A 20,615-nucleotide genomic window follows, 5' to 3' on the forward strand; every position below is an offset into this window, starting at 1 on the left:
TATAATACCAACTCTGACTGAAAAAGCTATAAGCTAACTATAAGCTTACGAGTGAACCATAAAACAGTCTGTTATGATTTTATTTAACCAAAATGGCCTTGCATGTTTGATTTTATAGTCATTTTATGTTAATAGGAAATTTTTCACGATTTTGCATTCTGTATTTTTTCTAGAGACAAAATATTAAAACAAGAAGCGAATGGGAAGACAAACAGAAGAAATGATTTTTATCACTTTCTTGTTGCTCGTTCCAATCTTCCATTCGTCGAAAGCTGACAAAGTGATTGCGCACGAAAAACCTTGTCATCAAAAGACCGTCGTTTTTGCTTTCAGCGGTTTGAGATGGGATGTCGAGAAGCTAGCCTCGATGCGTTCTCTTGAGAGAATGAAAACGCACGGAGTGTGGGCTAAACACAAAATAAATGCCTTCCAGACTGAAAGCCTACCCTCTTTTATGACAATGTCAACTGGGAGATATCCGAACGAGCATGGTATCATGTCTAACAAAATGCGAAACGTTAAAGGAGATCATTTCGACGTCAAAACAACTTCAACGAAATGGTATGGGGAAGATCTAGAACCTATCTGGTTACGTAATCAGAATCAAAATGGTAGCAGCGCCTTGTGTTATTGGCCTGGTTACGGTGTAGACGGATTAAAACCGGATTATTCGTGTCACGGAAAGAATTTTGTAGATCCTTTTAAAGAGTTGATTTCGAACAATGAGATCGTAAAGGAAGTGATGCCTTTTCAACAACGAGTGAATCTTGTGAAAAAATGGCTGACCAACACAACAACTAGCGCACCATCTTTTATTGGTGTGTATTTTGAGGAACCGTACAAATCAATGATCGCTTCTGGTATCCATAGCAACGAAACCAAACACGCATTGAAGAAGATTGACTCGTTTATTACACACATGTTGGATTGGTTAAAGGCAAAAAAGCTGAATGAAAAAGTCAATTTCGTTGTGACAGGCGAATCAGGCGCGACTGAGATTGCTGCTCATAAAGAAATCTTTTTGAGTGATTTACTAGAAAATGATAGCAACTCGAAATACAAAAACAAATTTGAAGTACTGAGTAAAAGTCCCATCATGAGTATCTATCCCAAAGATAAAACGGTGGAGAAAGCTTTACTTCATACTTGGAAGAAAAACAAACAAATGACCGTCCTCGCTGCAAACGACATTCCCCACAACTTCCATTACAAACATAAAACCAGGAACGCACCTATCACTTTAGTAGCGAAAGAGCATTGGCGAATCTACAAAAACCGGATTGTGGATTCCAAGAGAGCGTTGATGGGTTTCGACGGAAAATTCGAGTCTTCTCACGCCATGTTTCTAGCTCAGGGGCCAGCTTTTAAAGAAAACACCGTCATTCCAGCTATTGGGAATGTCGACGTCTACGCTATTTTATGTCGTTCGATGGGGATTTCCCCTGGCGCACATTCGGGAAATATTACCAATGTGGAGAAATTGATGCGACCCCCTGAACGATGGTATGAGAAAGTTGTGAAGAAAATCGTCAAAAAGATCACAGAATCACCGAAAAATTTTATCATAGCGGTTGTGATTACCGTTTTATTGTTCTTTGGAGCGACTTTTCTCATCATTACCACTGTTTACAAAGCTTGCGGATGCTGCCGTATTCCGATGAAAGTGAAAGTTCCGGCTTCCAAGAAACTGATCATGATGAAAAAACGGAAGAAAGATGGAGACGAGCATTTACTGTCTGAAAAAGAACTGTCCGATAGCGATTTAAGCAGCTCTGATGAATTCTACTTCACTAATCAAGGAAGATAATTGTGTGGAACGAGAGAAAACTGAGAATTTTGAAGATTTAAAGAAATTTTTTACTGGTGAATTCGCACTAATATCATTTGGACACACTTTGTGATGCCGAAAGTTATATTTATAATTATATAAACGATTTTACGAATAGAATTTTAGACCAAGAAACATAAATAAAAGTTTAAAAGTTTAGTTCCTTGTTTAGATATAATACTCGAGAAACTCTAGAGAAAGTCACTCAATTTTTCGAAAAGTTTTGAGTTCCTTGGATGATTTCAAACGACATAAAACAAGATAATTGACAAATGAAGAATACTTTTAACTTTCTTTCTAAACACAAAAGCGTATTAAAATAGTTTTATATACATTTAAAGATATGAGAGATTTTGATGTAAAATTTTCCAGTAAATTTAAGCTCAATATCCAATCCAGCTGCAAAATATTTTTCTTCGAAACTCAAAAAAATTCTCTAATATTTTAACTTAAGATTCTTGTGTAACTTTCAAACTGCATCCCAGTATATTCCTGGAAGCAATGGCTGTATGAATTTTTGCCCTTACTTTGCAATTTAAGCTTTCACTGATTTACTAATCTTAATATATTATCATTTTTTGAATAAAGTAGAAACCTTTTTTATCTAAACAATTTTAAAACACTAAAATTTTAAATAAAGATATTGAAAAGGCATAAAAGAATGCATACAATAAAATTCGAAAATAGCCTATAGGAAAAATACTAATAACCCAAGTTCAGAGAACTCTAAGTAGAATCTAAGCAGACGCTCAAAATTAACTTTAGTCGAGATCAATTTAACTTATTATTTTTCAAATATAATCGAATTGCTTCCACCTTTGTCAGCAAATTTTGAAATCTTCTCGGTTCAGTTTCAAAAGGGCTTGATTCTTTCCAATGAATATTTGACTCTGTTATAACAAGAGTTTGAAAAGCCAATTATTATTGACATTAGCAATTACTCTATTTAGTCTGAGATTCGTTAATGACAGACAATAGAATTGCTTCAAAAACAATTAGCGACGTGGTGTAACCCCATAGCCGAATTTCTACAGTTTCCCAAAAGAGAACTGCTAATAGAGAATACGACTGGGTACATTTTATTGCGTTCTATGCAATTATCAGTTCGTTAAAGATGGTGTAAGATTTATTCACTTTTATGCTACTTGTAAACTATGACAAACGTTGTGTCTTCAGAATTTCTCCGTTGATGATTTCTTTTTTCGATTTTTAAAATTCTTTGTGTGCTTGAATGTTGAATAATATACGAGACCAGAGCCGGTCAATACGAAGTCTCTTTTAACACAATTCAATTTGTAGATAACATGTATATTTGGTCCAATTGATAGTCCAAGGTTTTGTTTTGATTCGCAAGATAAATTTCATTCTCCTTTCTCCGTTACTTCAGCTTACAGTCCTGTACAAGAAAAGCAGAGAGTAAAATTAACATTCATAAAATCATAAGAAGGATCATCGGGCGACCAAAAAGAGGTCCAAAAAGTGATGGAATAAATCATTCACAAGGAAATAATACTGCAGTGGTACGCAATGCAAAATAGATTCTGTTTTCAAGCAGGTGGTAAGTCTATTAGGGCTTCCTTTGAGTGAATTTGAATCAGACTGCCAGCAGACCAATTAAGGGTTGTCTATGCAATCAAAAATTAACTAGCCTGGTGGTGGTTTAATGGGAATAGCGGCTGGTCTCGAGCGCCTCGATTCAGCTTCGTTCATTCCTTGCTGGCCTTGGATCGGTGACTGTTGCAAATTCTGTGGCGGCGCAGCGACATAAAGCCCGCCCGTTTGTTGAGGGGCAGTACTTTGTTGGGCTTGGGCGGCCGCCAAGATTTGGTTCAAGATCATTGGGTTGATTTGAGGGTTGAGTAAATCAGCACCGTTATTGGGCAGCATACCAGCTTGTGCCATGTTGTAAAGCGAAGGATCACCTCCTCCGTACACTACGCAAAGAGAATAACTGAATTGTAAACACTAGTAAAGTTTATCAAAATACTTCTGCGAGACACATGATAATGAAATCGAAATCAAACATGATAGGAATAATTATAAAATCAGCATTTCATACGGGATATAGCAAAAAACACCAGTGCAGCCTACTAAAGAACAGCAATCATAAAAAGATTTCTTAGAAGGGGTTAATTTTTTGAGTTTACTCGAAAAAAAAAATGCATTTGGACAATTTAACTGAGGGTAATCTAAGGAATGACGGAAACACCTGAATCTGAAAGGAATCTGACGATAATGAGACTCTTCTGTGCTTAAACAAACCTTGTTGATCAGCACCAGGGACCATGGGTGAAGGGAGGTTAGGCATGGGTATTGCTAGGTTTGGTTGTTGCATTAGTGGTTGTTGGATGTTTCTCATGTTGAGTTGCTGTTGAAGTTGTGATTGTAATTGAAGGATCTGTTGCTCCAACGAACGAATGTTCTTGTCTACAAGTTAAAAAAGGGAGTATCAAAAGTTGTTAAATTGTCATATCTTGCTATATATTGCTTTGTCATACAGCAAAAAGTGACTTTCCGCTCTACCAGTTTTCACCAGAAGAAAGAAGGGTAAAGGGAAAATAATTGAGATTTCAATTCACATTTTCAATGAGATGTTCTTAAGAATAATGAGACAAACCTGGAGACATTTGCATTTGTTGGAGCATTGCTAAAACGAGACAGATGAAAAGAATAAGTGAGATGGTCTGTTTTTAAACGTTTTATTTCTACATAAGTGTTCCCGTTTCATATGATTCATATCAGGACAGTGTCTACCTATTGTTATATTGTGCTGATATAAGCAAAAAGTTTTCCTTTTCCTCTTTCTGGCTCCATATCCGTGTCAATTCAATATTCAAAAAGCTTCTCCAAAAACACTGTAAAATGAACCCCTCAGTAAACAAGGCAGATTTTTGAACAACTTGTGGTATCAAAGAAAAGACAACAGTGGTTCATCATACCGAGTTGTTCGAGATACTGTCTCGTCTCTTCAGCAGATTGTTCGGCCAGTTGTGTAGGAATGTCCATCATGGAGCTACCAGGCTTTTGACGCTGTGATGAATATCTCTTTGGTTTGTCACGTGACACTGTAAACGAAAATGAAAGTTGATTGATATTATCTAAAGGTGTAGAGGCGTTTTCTATTTTTTCTAGTGTGTGTAACATTGATTGAAAAGGACAGAAAAGTGTGAAGTCAAACATCAACCCTCGCCTGAATTTTCTCTTCAACCCAACCCCCACATTTTTTAAAAAATCTGAAAATCCATCCCTGAATCAAAACACATAAAAAATTACCAACAAAAAGAAAAGCTACCTGAATCATCCACAGGTCGTTGATCTTGCTGGTGGTCTGTAAAGCAAATTCATCAAAGATTAGGAAATATATTTCTGCTTGAGAAATGAAAAAAAGACAATATAGTTGAATTTTAATACATTTTTGAATTGCTGCAAGATACCTAAGATTTAACCCTTCTTTATCCTTTAACAATAATCACCTTCATATTGTTGTTGATCTACATCACCATCCTCATATTGAGCATCATTTTCATCATCATCATTATAACCTTGTTGCCGTCCACCTTTGTTCTGCTCCTGTTGATGCATTTTCTCTCTGGCTTTGTCACGAAGACGAGGTGGTAGGGAGTCAATGCGTTTTTCTCGATTAGTCTTCTCATTGTCATCAAACGTTCGCCCAACCTGTTGTTGTTGCTGTTGTTGTTGTTGTTGGTCTCCATCGTTTCGACCTCTTCCTCGGCCACGCCCTTTGCCCTTCGGTTTGCTGTATATTGGAGTTAATAAATCGATTAACATGACTGTAATTCAACTGGAATGAAATATATCAAACAATTGGAGGGTCGTGTAGATTGACACATTTCAAATAAGAGTAAAACTTAAAAACTTAACTAAAAATGACTTACGACTCAGAGCGTTTTGGATATTCATCAGACCTTTGGAGAGGTTGCCACTGGTCATCATCATCTTCATTATTCCCTCTTCTTCTGTCGTTCTGCTGATTATTACGGAAGTCACCAGACAGGTTCCGGACATCACCTGACTCGTCGCGTCTGTTTGGGCTGTTTCCGTAGTCTTCTCTCCTGTTGTTTCTATTGTTCCTCCGGTCACCACCATAATCATTTCGATTCCTATCATCATAATCATTGTTTTGTCTATTGGAGTTATTTCTCCTATTGTCTCTATTTTCTTTGTAAGGATATGCTTGCTCTCTACTTGAATTATCTTTGTAAGGGTAACTTTGATCAGACTTTCGGTCCTTCTTGTTACCTCCCCAATCTTCGTTGCTCTTTGACTCACCCCAGTCCTGTTCACGGTTATTCCTGTTCTTCTTAGGACTGTTTCTTTTGTTTTGGTTGTCAGTCTTACGTTGATTGAGTGAAGGCCAATCTTCTTTATTATTCATACGCACATCTTGTGATTCTTTCTCTCTCTTCTCACTCTGATTCTCATCATTTTGACGATTTCCACGATTTTGGCGGCCGCCACCTCGTCCTTCACTACGACCCCCACGACCGCCTCTACCTTCTCTATTCCCACCTTCACGGTTCCTATCATCTTGAATAAAATCACCAAGTCTGCGATCACCTCGGTTTCTATTTCCACCACGTCCACCGCCTTGTTGTCGTCTTTCCTCGTATTCTCTTTGAGATTGCTGCAAAAAGGGTTAGTCATATTAGTCATTAGTCACATGCTTTTAAAAGGTGTCTACAAATTTTTTTTCAGCTTTTTCAAGGTTTTCAAGGTTATTCGGGCCATTTTTGAGTGCTTTTTCAAGGTTTTTTTGGCAAAAATGTTGTTTTTTTAAGAAAAAGTTGACTCCACGCATCGTGAAAAATTAATATTCAAAGGCAAATAGATGTAAAAGAAATAACTTATACTTCTCTATTCTAGAGAAAAACTTAGATTCTAGCCTTTTGCTATTCTGACAAGGGTAAACGATAAAGAGGATGAATAGGAAGAAGTTCGTTTCATAGTTTTTCCCAGAAAATTGATAGTTTTTGAGGTTTTCGAGGTCCCGTAGAAAAAACCCTGTTTTAAAGCATGCTAATACCTTGAAACCATACTAGATCCTAATTCAAGGAAGTATACTGTTAGGGTCTAAATCGAAATCCTAGTCAATTTCATGGATTATAAAAACTGGTTGTGAAATTCATAATGAAGTGTGTGGATTATAAAATCCTTGTTTCCATGGTCAAAATATGGCATCAAATGGAAACAAAGAATTTCATTTCAGCAAAAAGGGAAACACACCAAGCGTACCGAGTGTATTATCTTTATTCTGATTTAACGGTAAAACATAGAAACATACCTTGACTTCCCAATCTTCTTTAGGACCTTGATCAGCTTCGTTGTACATATCATGTTGCCATCTATCCACTTCACTCTTATCCCATAACTTCTTTGATTGTTGTTGAGGCTCTCTAGAAAAAATGAAATTACATTGTTGTCAACTCCTTCTTTTCTCTAAACATTCCTCAACTTTATAGCTATTGGAGTAAAGTGAAAAAAAATTGATTTGATAATTGGGATGGCAATCACGATTTTGCTATGAGCACTTGCTATGAAAACTGAATTCAAAGTTTACCTCGATTCTTGTACTGAGATGTCACCAAATCGATCATCGTGATCCCAAAAGCCAGTTCTTCGAGGAACAAAGGTTGGACTTTTCATTTCTTCCTCCAAATTCTCATCCTGAAAAGGTACAGTATAGGGAAAATCAAGATCGATCGATCATAGACCTCTAAATCGATCACTTATTCTAGTGAACAAACAATAAAGAATTGCAATGTGAATTGTATGACGATCTTCAAAGAAATCCTTTGAAAGAGATGTTATCCTCAAAATGATAGATTCCATATGCAGGAAGTCTTATTTTACTTTTTGTTCTCCTTCTGCACCACTGCCTTGGCTTCCCTCATCGCCATCCTCGTCATCTTCGTCATCGTCATCTGACACACTGTGGTAATCTGATTCTCCTTCCGATTCCTCTTGACTGTAATTCTGACGTTCTCCTTTCTCATTTTCCTCACCAGCTTCATTTTCATCTTCTTCATTCTGAAATGAAATGAAAGTTTGAAAACTAAATATCTATAGGAATTCAGACTTATCTTTTAAATAAGATGAAGGACGACAAGCTGTTAACACTCTTTTCAGCCAGAAAAGAATCGATACTAATCATCCCATGACCTTATTATATACTACTGCAGATTCACCCTATGACTAAGCAATGTTACTCTCAAAAACAACCTGAAGCAAAAAAAGTCTTACATCAGCACTTCTCCTTCGACGGTTTGTTGTTGTTTCTTCAGTGTCAGAATCATGAGTACTCTCTGCCTCATTTAACTCATCTGCAAGATTTGTCTTTGCTTCTTCTGTTTCTTCACTTTGAACACCGTTTGTTTTGTTCTTTTGACTTTCAGGTGAGAGACCAACAAGGTCGAAATCTTCCATATCCTCCTCTGGAACTTCAGATTCTGACTTTTGTGGCGTTTCTGTTGGTTGTGGCGCTTCTGTTGGCTGTGGGGTTTCTGTTGGTTGTGGGGTTTCTTGCTCTTGTTCTTCAGAATTGTTTTGTGGTTCAGCTTGAACCTCTTTTGCTTCTGAGTCAGCCATTATTGATGTAATTTTCTAAAGATAAGACAGTAATGAATTTTTCTTATTAAAGCCTAAGTGGAAAGTAAAAAAAAACAGACAAAAAAAGAATGTAATGAACAGGATTTTCAGAAAACTTCAAGTTTTTTTACAAAAGTCAAAAGGTGACAGATGAAAAATAACATAAATTTTTTTGCTTGTAAATATTGAATCAAAAAAACACATAGGTCGAATTGTGCAGGTTGTCAAAGTCCTAGTTATGCAATGAAATAGTAAATATTAAATATTAGGGAGAAAAACTACTTATATGATAATATTTTAATATATTCATAGGAGATCAAACTGAGAAGAAAATTCGAATTTAGAATAGACTAGACGTAATAGCGCAACATCGAATTAACATCAAAACTAAAACCATTCAGTTAAATTTGTAGATATTGTGATGGCAAAATTGTGGAATGGCTGCGGTAAAATAGAATATAGGTTCGGTCTCATTTAGGAATATAAAATGCTAGAACAATGTTTTAGATAAAGTAAAATAAATATTAACATAAAATAAATATATCAAAAGGGGAACGCTAGAATCGCTGGTGGGTGGTGCTGGTGAATCTTTACTTCAAGTATTTATTTTAATTTTTCATTGAGACAATCTCAATCAAACAAAATCAGCAATCTAAAGCAGTTGAATCCATGAATTTTATGCTATTCTATTGGCCTGAATTGTTTTACATTGATTTGAATGTTTGTGATCATCAAAAAAAATATGCTATGTCTTAAAGAACAAATTACTAAAAGTCTTTTGTTGTTTTGTAAATATTTCTTCTTGAATTAAGAAATTCCATCTTTTATTGTTCTAGCGAGTATAATATTTCTGAATAAGATGCTTTGTTGTCTTTTTAATGTTTGTGTAAACTTGCATATCTTTTGCATTATTTCCAACTAAACCCAACCACGGCTTTTTTCGTTCCTGTAATTTTGCATATAATTCAATATGATGGGTGGAAAAGCAAAAAAGTCTATAGTCTAGGAGACATAGACAATCAACTTTTTCAAATTTATTAGCAACATTTTACCGTTAAGGTTTTGATCCTCCACCTCCACCCTCAGCTCAATCAGTGAGGCTGAGCTTTTTAGCGATTTTTGCCTTGCTAACCCAAATCTCGCAACCTCTTTACCTTAAAGGAAGATTGAAATTAGAGTTTTTCAGCCAGTTAGTCACACCAGCGTCCCGCCAAAATGCATATCAAAGATTAATGCTGCGAAAGCGCTATATCGTTTGCTTGACTCTCAACCAAAAAAATGTGTCGCAAAACTTCTAAAGGGATTCATGAAAAAATAACCCGGCGCTTTTTAATGATTTTAACATTTTCAAAAACTTTGAGAAATTGCCTAAAATTTGAGCCATAGCCATAGATGAAAAAATTTGAGCCAAGCCAACCTTGAAAACTAATTTGAAGATCAACTTCCCAAGAAAAAGATCTATGGGGGGAGGTGGAACACCCACCTAGATCCGTGCACCGCCGGATAGGCTATCTGCCGGAAATTTTACCGAACCTCAAACAATGACCCATTTACATGTGCGGAATTATTTTTACTTTAGCGTATAATCAAGGCCTTAAAAATCGAAGTGCTGTCTCGCGAATTGAATGACAAATTTTGGTTGGGTGATTTTGGCTGCAGCACTTTTTTTTTTGTTTCCAACTTTCAAGTTTTAATTGATATTGTCTTGCGAACTTGATTCAGGTAACTCTCATCCTTGTTGTTGAAATGTACCGTGAGTGGTCCTAAATCCGACAGCCCTGCCTAATTCCGACCCCCCCCCAAATAAAGGTTATGAAAAAAAATTCTATGTTTACAAACACTCCAAGTTGAACGATAAACTATTGCAAGAATTCTCAAAACAAATTCAAAACATCTAACAAGATGGCTATAATGTCAAAATGTCAATAATGTAATTAAAAAGTGTGAGTTGTAAAAGTCTGAATGTAATTACCTTTTTTATTGTCATTTATGATGTTTGACATGTTGCAAAAAAAAATTATGTTTCGTATAAGAAGCAATTATTGTTAATTATTTGGTTCAACTAGTTTACTGTATCAAATTTCCCAGTTTAGTTGACACTTTGGTATTTTCGTTGCGTCACAGCAAAAGGTTTTTTTTATTTTAGTTTGTATCTTTGAAATACCATACGTCGGATTTAGGCAGGGCTGTCGGATTTAGGACCACCCACGGTATCCTGTAGATGACTGACAGTTAGTCACACTAGGAAATCTAGCTTTCAGAAAAAACAACATCAGTCATCTACAGGATGTATTTGCACAACAAGGATGAGAGTTACCTGAATCAAGTTCGCAAGACAACTAATTAAAACTTGAAAGTTTGAAACAAAATAAAACGTGCAGCAGCCAAAATCAACCAACCAAAATTTGTCATTCAATTCCCGAGACAGCGCTTCGATTTTTAAGGCCTGGTTTATACGCTAAAGTAAAAATAATTCCACACATGTAAATGGGTCACTGTTTGAGGTCTGGCAAAATTTCCGGGAAACAGCCTGTTATACCGTAATTGCAGTAAAAAATTACTACTTGTGGGATTTCCCTGACTGGTTAAATACACCATTTAGTCTCGTTATCTCCACCATGTTCCACCATAAAAAAAACTGTAAATTAGGTAAAATTCAGTGTAGCTGGAACCTCGATATTCCAGGATTAGAAAAAGCTATACCTGTTATCTTTTTTCTTTAAAGAATCAAAAAGCTATCAACATTGATAAATTCCACACATTCCCTCAGAAACTTTTAAAATCATCTGCCATTATAACTTTCTTGAAGCCGTTCCGAAATGAACCAATCGGGTTATGTATCAGAATTCCTATGGGAGTTCTTTTCCGAAATTTGTAAAATAGCTAAGTCGGCAAAAAAACTTTTCCCGGGGGTTTGAGGAAAAACAGAACTGCTAGCATTTGTTCTTTATTTAACCAGATATTTAAATTTGGAGGGCTAAAAAATACTTAAATGAATAAGTCAATAATATTCAATATACTATTTGTATTTCTTAGAAAATAAACACTTACAAAACGACATCGTTTATCATTTGGAATACCCACCGTATTTGGATCATTCTATTGTGGGCGCAAAAAAGGGCGGAAACTAAGTAGCACCCTCAGTGCAAGATTGCCGCCTCATCTTTTTTCGCCTGCGCGAGAATGCGAGCTAATCATTTTTTTCTCGCGCGCTCGAGGGGAAAAGGAAAGTGATCGATATTCTTTGAAGAAAAAACGTCAGAAACAAACCCAAAGAGCAAAAGATGTATTTTGTTGTCGAGAATCAATCCTGTGAGGATGAAATTTTTTTTGCTTTGCGTTTTTTTCGGAACGCTGAAAAACTCTAATTTCAATCTTCCTTTAAGGTAAAGAGGTTGCGAGATTTGGGTTAGCGAGGCCAAATCCGCTAAAAAGCTGGTAAAATCGTAATCCTCAAAATTCGAAGTTCCAGCCTCACTGAAATTGCGCACTTTAGTACTGAATGGAAGGTTAGTAGAGGAATGTAAACATTGTCAACTTTTTTCTTTCCTTTATTAAGAGAATGATTTAGATATTTGAACATGATATCAATGATAATTTTATGGATCTCTCCAGAAGACTTCACAAAAATTCATCAAGAGGAAAAGAAGTTGTTATGATTAAAAGTAGTTCTTTACCTACCATTTCTCTGCTGGGTTTTCTTGTACGAGAACCGGAATTTTGAACGCGTGCGCAGTCGACACTACTAAATGGTTTATTCCAGACGAATGTCAATCGAACGAATCGAATGCTGAATCAATCGAACGCAATTGAACAACGCAATCGAATGATTGCAATTCGATTGTCGAACGCAATCGAATATTACCCAGGATTTGCTGTTCGATTGCTTCGATTACGTTCGATTGTATTCAATTACGTTCGATTGTATTCGATTACGTTTGATTGATTCGATTGTATTAGATTTTATTCGCCTTGGTATGGTACTTCAAGCACTCGGCTGCCCACTAAAAAGCTCTAACAGAGTGATCCAATTTAATTTAATCACAATCAAACTCATCGAACATAATCGTAATCGAAAGAAATCGAAGATTAATCCAATGTAATTGACAATCAATCGAACCAATCGAACATAGTCAACTATCAATCGAACCAATCTAACCTTACTACTTTACTTACTTTTGGATGTGTTTGAGCGTACCGCTCTGGCAAGAATCTTTTGATCCACACCACAATCTTCATTCAATCCATAATTCCTGAAGGAAGAAATGGATCAGCAGAGAGATTTCATGTCTAAAATTGAGTTTGAGTCAACTCTCCTGCACCCTGTATAACCACGGATTTGGGGTTCATTAGGAATTTTTTGCAAGTGTTTGTCAAGTGCATTTTTGAATTTGTCAACAGTTAAATTTTTCAAGTTTCTAATGCTCTTTGGCATTGCAGACTTTAAAAAGTTTTGCTCCTTGTATAGTCAGGGTACTGTCGCGTAATTTTGAATTGTTTGGACCGGCGTATTTGCTAAAACACATTCGTCCTAATCTTGGATGTTCTTTAGATTTGAAGCAATCATTGATATTTGGCACAAGATTTTCCAATATTTTCCAGGTGTATCTGGGTGTATATGATCCTGTAGCGTTCTCTCCTTCTTTGATGTGAGTATATTCTAAGCTTCTTTAGACTTTCCCAATAATTTTGGTGTGTTCCTTTTATTTGTTTTAAGAATGATTTCTGGATCTCTTCAAGTCTTTGAATAAGACTAATAGTACTGGGGCTCCATAACGCTGAGCAATATTCCAGTATAGGGATCACAAGTGATTTATAGAGAGTGATCATGGTATGTGTAGAGCGGGAAGTGAAGGTACGTAATATCCAAGAAATGATGTTTTTGGCTTTTTCAATTATTGATTCAATTTGATGTTTAAATAGACAATCATTGGACATAAGAACTCCCAGGTCTTTAACATATTCCTTTCCTTCAATTTTATCTCCTGATGGTGAGGTATAGTGAGATTCATTTTTGATTTCTGTATTTGAGCCATAAAGTAGCAATTCAAATTTTGCATCATTCAATTTCATATTGTTTGCGATTGTCCATTGATATAAAATCTGAAGGTCTTGTTGCAATATTTTTACATCTTCAGCATTCTTTATTGACTTGGTTGTGCGAGTGTCATCTGCAAAGGACTTGACGATAGATTGGATAACATTCTCATCTATGTCTCCAATGAGTATCAGGAAAATCAGGGGTCCAAGTACACTTCCTTGTGGTACACCTGAGATAACTTCTTGGTTGTTTGATTTCACACCATTAACCACTACAGTTTGTTGCCTGTCTCTCAAAAAGGACTCTATCCAATTATAGATTTTACCAGTTATTCATAGCCTTTTGAATTTTGACAGAACAATTGAATGATCCACTTTATCGAAAGCTTTAGAAAAGTCTAAGTAAACAACATCTACATTGGTCTCTTTGTCAAGTAAGTTTAATATAAGATCATGTTGTTCAAGGAGCTGACTCAGACAAGATCTTCCACTTCTAAAGCCATGCTGGCTGATTTGGGTTGAAAAAGTTATTTCCGTCCATGTGTTTGACAATGTGTTTTCTGATGACTTTCTCAAAGATCTTTATAACGTGTGATGTTAAGGCGACTGGTCGGTAGTTTGCAGCCAGTGATTTGTTTCCTCCTTTGTAGATTGGGGTTATAGTTGATTTTTTCAATTTGTTTGGAACAATTCCTTTTTCCAGACTGTTTTTCCATAGATGGCACAATGGGATGGCTAATTCTTCTTTACATTGTTTCAGGACTATTGCTGGGAAATCATCTGGACCAGCAGCTGAGGATGGTGATAATTCGTCAATGGCTTTCATTATGTCATTTTCAGTGACTACCATTTCTGATATTTCAGTGGTTTGTGTGTTGAAAGCTTGATCGTCAGGTGACATGGGTACACTGAAGACTTTAGCATATTGATTTGAAAGGATGTCAGCCATTTCTTTATTCTTCATTGTAAGGTTCCTGTTTTTGTCTATTAGTGGTCCAATTTTAGTTCTCACTTTTGATTTCTTCTTGGCGTATGCAAAGAAATATTTAGAATTCTTTTTGATTGATTCAATAGCTTTATTTTCCGCAAACCTTTTTGAATCTTGGAAGGATTTTTGCAATTTTTTTTCGATTTGCAGCAACTCTTCTTTGATTTTTTTCTTTCGGGTTTGAGAATTTGTGAGTAACAGTTTTTTTGTGATTTTTCTCCGTCTTTTGGTTAAGGATCTATGATACCTTTCAACTTTTGATCTCCTTTTGCCTTCTATTGGTATTCTGGTTGGTACATTATCTTTACAGATTTTGAAACACAGGGCATTTATGGTTTCCAATAATTCGTTTGGGTCGTCACTAAGTGTTTCCTTCTAGTCCGGGAGCCAAACCCAAAAAATGGCATTTTGCTTAACCCAAGATTCTACAGGATAAACTATACATTTTTGGAATCCTCAACTATCCTAGTTTTGGAAATGGTCGGTCCCCAAAGCTAACTCCTGGTCAATTTTTCATACTGGGCCCGAGTTTAGGGGGTACTTTTTACCCTTTGTAAGGATTTGTTAAGGAAAATGCCATTCCAGGGATGATATAATTTGCTGTATCTAGTCAATCAGTTGACCAATTGCTTTGAAACTTTGCAAAATGTTTTAAGGTAGGCTGATGATTATTTTCGGCAAAAAATTTTTGTGAAAAATTATTTTTATAGGTTTGCCCGGGGAAAAAAGGCGGAAATTTGGGTATTTTAACTAAATTTTGACCCTTTTTAAGTCTGGGACCTACCCAAACAACTTTTAATGAGACACAAACTAGGTGTTACATGATAGACTTTGATGCAATACATCAGAAAAATTTCAAACAGACAGTATTTAGTATTATTTCAGGGCTGCAGGGGGTAAAATTGCCCATTTTTATGGGTTTTTACCTTATTTGAGCAATGTTCTCCACTAATCTTGGTTAAAACGTCATCAAAAATAGTTTTAAATTGATTTTCGTGTAATATATCCTGAAAGATTACAATGCTGACATAAAACTAACAAAACCAGGGTGCAAATGGACAAACCAGGGGGTAAAAATGCCCATTTTAGGCGATTTTTATCGTTTTTGGACCTATTTCGGTCCTAAAGCGGTTTTATGGTGTACCAATTTTATTTCTGACCACTGAAACAAGGATAATTTTGTAGTAGGAGGAATGGGAAAGTTATTTGTGGTTTTCATTGTCTGTAATCAGGGTCACTGTGGGCAAATTAGGGGGTAAATATACCACTTCTTGGTAGTTGTTGCCTGAATTTGGATGTTTTTATTGTATATAACTGGTTTCCATCTCAAAATTTCATAAATTTGAGGCTACCATATAATATAAATCCGAAAAATAGCATTTCGCGGGTTTTAATTTTCGCGGTTTTGCCCTTTTTTAGACAAATTTCTTTTATTTTCCTAGGGATTTTTCAAATTTTCCGATAAAATTGGAAAAAATTGTATTTCGCGGGAATTAATTTTCGCGGTTTTCAACTCTCAAAATTTTTCGCGGGATCAAATTTTCGCGATTTTGACGAAAAACCGCGAAAAACGCTAAAATTAAAACCCGCGAAAATTAGTTCCAATAAGGTAAGCACATCAGAGGGTTAGAAAAGAAATTTTCTCCTGTCGGCGCAAAATTGGTTGCGCCTCCTTACTTAGTCACTATGTTTTCGGCCCCTCCACGTTAGGAAATTAATTCGCGAGCCCTGATTAAAACCTTTCTTTTTAATTTTTTTTGATCGCTTCGCTCGCAACAAATGTTCATTCTTTTACCTCATTTTACAAGCTATCAAGCGATCGTACCTTGCCTCTAACGAATATAGACTACATTCTTTTTCATTGGTGTTAAAGAGAGCATTTTTAGCCAAACGCGAGTGACAGAAATGCAAAAATTTCCTCTCTGAGTAAACCATGGTTGCGCCTCCTTACCCCTGAGCTAAGCATCATGGTGTCATACTCGAGTTTGTTTGACCTATTTTTGATAATGTTTAAGCTATTTTTTGTACAAAAATTTGCCTGCGGCGCATATCTTTTCACTTACTATCGCAATACGTTAACTGCAGAAGCATCACCTTTTCCAAACGATCGTGACAAGTTGGAAGAATCAAATATTTTGCATGATGGCATGTGATTAAAGTTGAAAAATTACGTAACGCTTTCTATTTGGGGGCTTCTTACGACACTACCAAACACGGTGTTTTATAGTCAGGTCTACAGGAAAAAATCACTACTGAGTTAAGTTTTTCTCAAGTGCATGACCAGATCCGGTTGAATAATATCTCGAGTACAGCCTTGTCATACTTTTTTATGCAAATCGAACGTTTTACTCCATAATGGCAGAAATTACGTAAATTACGTAACTTAGCGAAATGCGCAAGACCTCTATTTTTGTCATTTCTCCCGTTTTTTTCCGAAAATTTCCCCGATTTCCCAAAAAATTGGGTTTGCGTGAATTTCGAGAAAAACTTACGTGAATGCGTGAATTGCGAAAAAATTTTGCGTGAATGCGTGAAATTTGGGTCCGCTGGGGGGCCTCATAAAACCGCTTTATGGGTGAAATAGGTCCAAAAACGATAAAAATCGCCTAAAATGGGCATTTTTACCCCCTGGTTTGTCCATCTACACCCTGGTTTTGTTAGTTTTAAGTCAGCATTGTAATTTTTCAAGATATATTACACGAAAATCAAGTTAAAACTATTTTTGATGACGTTTTAACCAAGATTAGTGGTGAAAATTGCTCAAATAAGGTAAAAACCCCAAAAATGGGCAATTTTACCCCCTGCAGCCCTGAAATAATACTAAATACTGTCTGTTTGAAATTTTTCTGATGTATTGCATCGAAGTATCATAACACCTAGTTTGTGTCTCATTAAAAGTTTTTTGGGTAGGTCCCAGACTTAAAAAGGGTCAAAATTTAGTTAAAATACCCAAATTTTCCCCTTTTTTCCCCAGGCAAACCTATAAAAATAATTTTTCACAAAAATTTTTTGCCGAAAATAATTATCAGCCTACCTTGAAACTTTTTGCAAAGTTTCAAAGCAATTGGTCAACTGATTGACTAGATACAGCAAATTATATCATCCCTGGAATGGCATTTTCCTTAACAAATCCTTACAAAGGGTAAAAAGTACCCCCTAAACTCGGGCCCAGTATGAAAAATTGACCAGGAGTTAGCTTTGGGGACCGACCATTTCCAAAACTAGGATAGTTGAGGATTCCAAAAATGTATAGTTTATCCTGTAGAATCTTGGGTTAAGCAAAAGTGCTTATTTAAGGAGATATAGGATTTGGCTCCCGGACTATTCCACCTGATATGACGCATGGTCTCTTTTATATTTTCCCAGTCTATTTCATCAGCAAAGAAGTTCAGGGTGCTAAAACCTGTACGAGGTTCTGGCTGCTCATCTTCATCTGATACAGTGTTAACATTAAGACAGGTTGATAACAGGACAATTTTGTGGTGTGAGGTACTTTGAAGGACAGGAACTGTTGAGCAGTTATGGATAATGTTTTCATTGTTTGTGAAAACAAGATCAAGTATGTTTCCATCTTTATGTGTGGGAGTTTTCACGTATTGAGAGATGAAATAATCATTGCAGAATTGATTCAATGAGTTTAGGATGATTCTTTCATCCAAAGGACAACCAGGTTTAGGTGAGCCATCTGGCCAGGTAGCTTTAGGTAGGTTGAAATCACCACCAAAAATGATGTTTGGGGTGGTTCCTAGCTCTGATATTGCTGTTTTTACTCCATTGAGTGGGTGATAAAATCATTGGATGTCGATGGATTTCCATTGCTTTTATCGTCTGGTTAGCGGTAAGCTACCAACAAAGCCATGTTTTCAGCTTTCGAGTAAAATACAAAGGAGTTGTACAGTTTTAGAGGAGTAAGAATAGAGTTGTAAATGTTGCACCAATGTCTTCTCTTACGTAAAAACACACTCCACCTGTGTATCTCCCTCTGTTTCTTTTCTTTCTTGAAGAATCACATCGGAATAGGGTAAAATTTTCAATCTTAAGTTCTGCTTTCATATGGCCCTAATGAAGCCATGTTTCAGACAGTCCAAGAAACAGTAAATTTTTATTGCATATATTATTTTTTATAAAAGGGACTTTGCTTTGAACAGTTTGGGGGAAATTCCTTGAACATTAAAGAATGCAAAATTGTTTATTGACACTGGATTGGATTGAATTGGTTTTGATGTGGTAGATTTTGTAGATGTCTTGGTATTGGTATGGGTTGAATTGGATATTGTGTTGGAAATGAGGTTGGTAGAGGTGATTGGTACGTCTGTTGAATGTGTTGTATTTGATTCTGCATTGAGTCCATCTTTTGATTCAAGGTCTCCAGAATTTCTTCCCTCAACAGACGAACTACGTCTAAAAAAGAGCCAGGTTCAGCAAGTTTTTTTGGCATTTCGTCATTATTCATTAGAAGTTCATGGCCATGTGTCATATTATTCTTTATGCCTTGTGGTAGTCTTTTGGTTCCTTTAACATGGGCAAATCGGCAGTTTTCAGAGAAGCATTCACCTTTTTTGATTGAATCAAAACACATTTTTGGGTGAAAGTCTTTACATTTCTTTCCCATGGTGCATCCTCTTTTGTTGTTTGTACCATGTAAGGTAAATTTTCTGCACATCCTCGGATGTAAGAATTTGCAGTCTTTTCCTTTTAAGCCATGCTTACAGTTTCCAGTTTTAAAAAAGCGACAGATCGTTTTTCTCTTTCCTTTGTCATCAGTTTGATCAGAAAGATTATTAGTTGCCAAATGATCATCTTCTTTCTCTACTTGATGTGTTAGTGTCAGATCGTTATTATTTTGATTTGGTGTTGTGTCTTTTTGTCTTGTATCATCTTCTTGTATTGTTGGTGTTGTTTTGACATGCTTCCGTTTCCTCTTGTTATCTCCTTCATTATCGTTGGGAATTGTTTTTGGTTGGCAAGCATGACAAACATAAAACAATCCAGACTCTTAAAAGTGTCAGCATCTATTGTGTCAGAAATATCAGTATTGTAATATGGAGAGATTACTGCAAGGCTTAGCCAACATTGTTTGTGTACACCTTGTCCACATACTGAACATTCAAGTATTGGATCCTCTTCTAAACTGATTCTGTATTCTCTATCACAGATCGAGCAGTCATCTGGTAGTAGATTTTGAATTCTGCACACAATAAGATGAGATAAAGGTCTCTTGTTTTTATCGTTGAAATTTGGCACTTTCAGAAAATTTGCAGTTGCTTTCAGGGTATCATGACGTTCTTTAAAAATATCGTTCTCAATGTCTTGTACACTTTTGCCATACTTATATTTTCGCAAACAGAATTTAACTGGCTCAGATGAGGTATTTAAACATAGTTCAGCAATTAAGTTTTCAATTTCTAATTCTTTTGTGTTTTCTGGCGGGGGTTGATCCTCCTCCTGAGGAGGATTGCTCAAATCCATGGTTCTGAGTGCAGGAGGGTATAAAGCAAAAGTTTATTAAGAAAAGTACTTCCTTTATTGGTTATGGAGCAATTTGAGAGAGATTCATGATTATAACAAGTCAATATGATGTGGTGTATTGTTGGGTTTGTACAGAAAAGTAAAGCCACTTAGCTGAAGGCTGCACTGGGATGAGTGCAGCCGGGTATTGAAGCGTCAAAGTTGATTCTGTAGTTGTACATCCACAACTTCGGATTATGTGATTGATTTGAATGGATCATCCAGCCCACAACACAAGTTCAGTTTTGTTAATATTTTTTGTTTGTATTTGTATTAGTTTCCCTAGAACTTATTCACTTATTCACTAATTCTTAATGGAGTGAATTTTTTTATCTGTCACTCGAACGCAATCGAACACAATCGAATATTACCCAGGAATCGGCCGTTCGATTGAGATTCGATTACATTCGACAATCGAATCGCAATTATTCGATCACGTTCGACTACGTTTGACTACGTTCGATTGGTTCGATTGCGATTTTTGTTCGAAGTTGTTCGATTGACACCGTCTGGTTTATTAACTTGATGCTAGCCTGGGAATCCAAGCAATAAACTTTTTTCACAGTCTAGTTTGTGATATTTTTGCTGCCTGTTTAACGCTTGGCGCAGGTAACTCGCCTGCAGGGACATTTTTCCCTGCAATGC

The 20,615-nt window shown here is 36.2% G+C and overlaps 2 protein-coding genes across 3 annotated transcripts in view; one reads left to right on the forward strand and one right to left on the reverse strand.

Moving 5' to 3' along the window:
- The first annotated feature begins 177 nt into the window (after positions 1–177).
- LOC136798788 (bis(5'-adenosyl)-triphosphatase enpp4-like) lies at positions 178–2,118 on the forward strand. Its single transcript, XM_067055458.1, has one exon. The coding sequence runs from the start codon at positions 200–202 to the stop codon at positions 1,805–1,807; it is 1,608 nt and encodes a 535-aa protein (XP_066911559.1). The 5' UTR covers positions 178–199; the 3' UTR covers positions 1,808–2,118.
- Positions 2,104–20,615, reverse strand: part of LOC136798786 (uncharacterized protein DDB_G0283697-like) — a 28,515-nt gene continuing 10,003 nt past the window's right edge. For both annotated transcript variants that reach the window (XM_067055457.1, XM_067055456.1), the window contains exons 2-13: positions 8,090–8,449; positions 7,700–7,876; positions 7,407–7,513; positions 7,131–7,242; positions 5,725–6,473; positions 5,302–5,585; positions 5,121–5,156; positions 4,768–4,893; positions 4,446–4,475; positions 4,091–4,255; positions 3,478–3,762; positions 2,104–3,224 (exon numbers count right to left, since the gene is read on the reverse strand). In XM_067055457.1, the coding sequence (XP_066911558.1) occupies positions 3,217–3,224; positions 3,478–3,762; positions 4,091–4,255; positions 4,446–4,475; positions 4,768–4,893; positions 5,121–5,156; positions 5,302–5,585; positions 5,725–6,473; positions 7,131–7,242; positions 7,407–7,513; positions 7,700–7,876; positions 8,090–8,434 (2,424 nt within the window). In that variant the 5' untranslated portion in view covers positions 8,435–8,449 and the 3' untranslated portion in view covers positions 2,104–3,216. The remainder of the gene's footprint in view (positions 3,225–3,477; positions 3,763–4,090; positions 4,256–4,445; positions 4,476–4,767; positions 4,894–5,120; positions 5,157–5,301; positions 5,586–5,724; positions 6,474–7,130; positions 7,243–7,406; positions 7,514–7,699; positions 7,877–8,089; positions 8,450–20,615) is intronic.

Source organism: Clytia hemisphaerica, unplaced genomic scaffold (genome assembly GCF_902728285.1).
Source record: "Clytia hemisphaerica strain Z4C2 unplaced genomic scaffold, Clytia hemisphaerica genome assembly, whole genome shotgun sequence".
Lineage (NCBI taxonomy): Eukaryota > Metazoa > Cnidaria > Hydrozoa > Leptothecata > Clytiidae > Clytia > Clytia hemisphaerica.

Excerpts from the sequence above, each read along its gene's own strand:
- LOC136798788 (XM_067055458.1), top strand. The coding sequence starts at position 200 with ATGGGAAGACAAACAGAAGAAATGATTTTTATCACTTTCTTGTTGCTC.